Source organism: Aptenodytes forsteri, unplaced genomic scaffold, assembly GCF_000699145.1.
Source record: "Aptenodytes forsteri isolate BGI_AS27 unplaced genomic scaffold, ASM69914v1 Scaffold202, whole genome shotgun sequence".
In the NCBI taxonomy this organism is placed as follows: domain Eukaryota; kingdom Metazoa; phylum Chordata; class Aves; order Sphenisciformes; family Spheniscidae; genus Aptenodytes; species Aptenodytes forsteri.
The window spans coordinates 50,312-51,095 of record NW_008793961.1 but is presented as its reverse complement, the minus strand read 5'-3'; the positions used below and the strand labels follow the sequence as shown (position 1 = coordinate 51,095).

General features: G+C 69.1%; 1 protein-coding gene across 1 annotated transcript in view; it reads left to right on the top strand.

Annotated features, from left to right (window-relative positions):
• LOC103906022 (beta-adrenergic receptor kinase 1) overlaps positions 1-784 on the top strand; it is a gene marked incomplete at its 3' end in the record, with an annotated part of 45,490 nt that overhangs the window by 18,722 nt on the left and 25,984 nt on the right. Inside the window, exons 17-18 of the mRNA XM_019473993.1 lie at positions 288-354; positions 431-550. Of these exons, the coding sequence (XP_019329538.1) occupies positions 288-354; positions 431-550 (187 nt within the window). The remainder of the gene's footprint in view (positions 1-287; positions 355-430; positions 551-784) is intronic.

Genomic DNA, 784 nt, shown 5'->3' with positions numbered 1-784 from the left:
GTCTCGTCTCCACGCACCTCGACACCAGGAACATCGCCTTCGAGCGGTGGGCTGCCACCCCGGGACTGGGAGGCGAGGGGGGGGGGGCTAGTGGCGGACCCTGGCACGGCGTATGGGGTGGCGGACCCTGGCACGGCGATGGGGGGGCAGCACCAACCGGGAAGGGGCCGTGCCAGGGCTCGCACTGGGGAACCGTGTGCGAAGGGGAAGGAAACGCTTGTGCAAGAGGGCGAGCGGCGTGCGAGGAGTCCCCCCCCGCGGGGGGCTCACACCTTCCGCCTCCCCAGGAACAAGTCAGGGATCTGGGGCTGGCGCTCGGAGAAGATGGAGGTGGTCAGCGGCTACGAGGCCAAGGTGGGCATGGCAGGGGGATGGGGGGGGGACGGACACCCCCCCGGTGCCCGGCGGGGCTGATCCTGTCCCCCGGCAGGTGTACAGCGCCAGCAACGTGGAGCTGGTCACCAAGACGAGGACGGAGCACCTCTCCGACCAGGACAAGTCACGCAGCAAAGGTGACAGCCCCGTCGGTCAATCAGGGAGCCCGCCCGCAGTGGGGACAGGCCCCCTCCTGGTGCAAGGCCCGCCCCCTAGTGCAAGGTCCACACCCTTCCTGGGTGGGAGACGTGTCAGGCGTTGGGTTGCCACACTGGGTGCCGGGTGTGACCGTGTCAGGCGTAGGACAGCGTGTGGGGTGTGACCCGTCAGGCGTGGGACACTGTGGGTGCTGAGTGTGACCTGTCAGACGTGGGACACTGTGGGTGCTGGGGGTGACCCATCAGGTGTG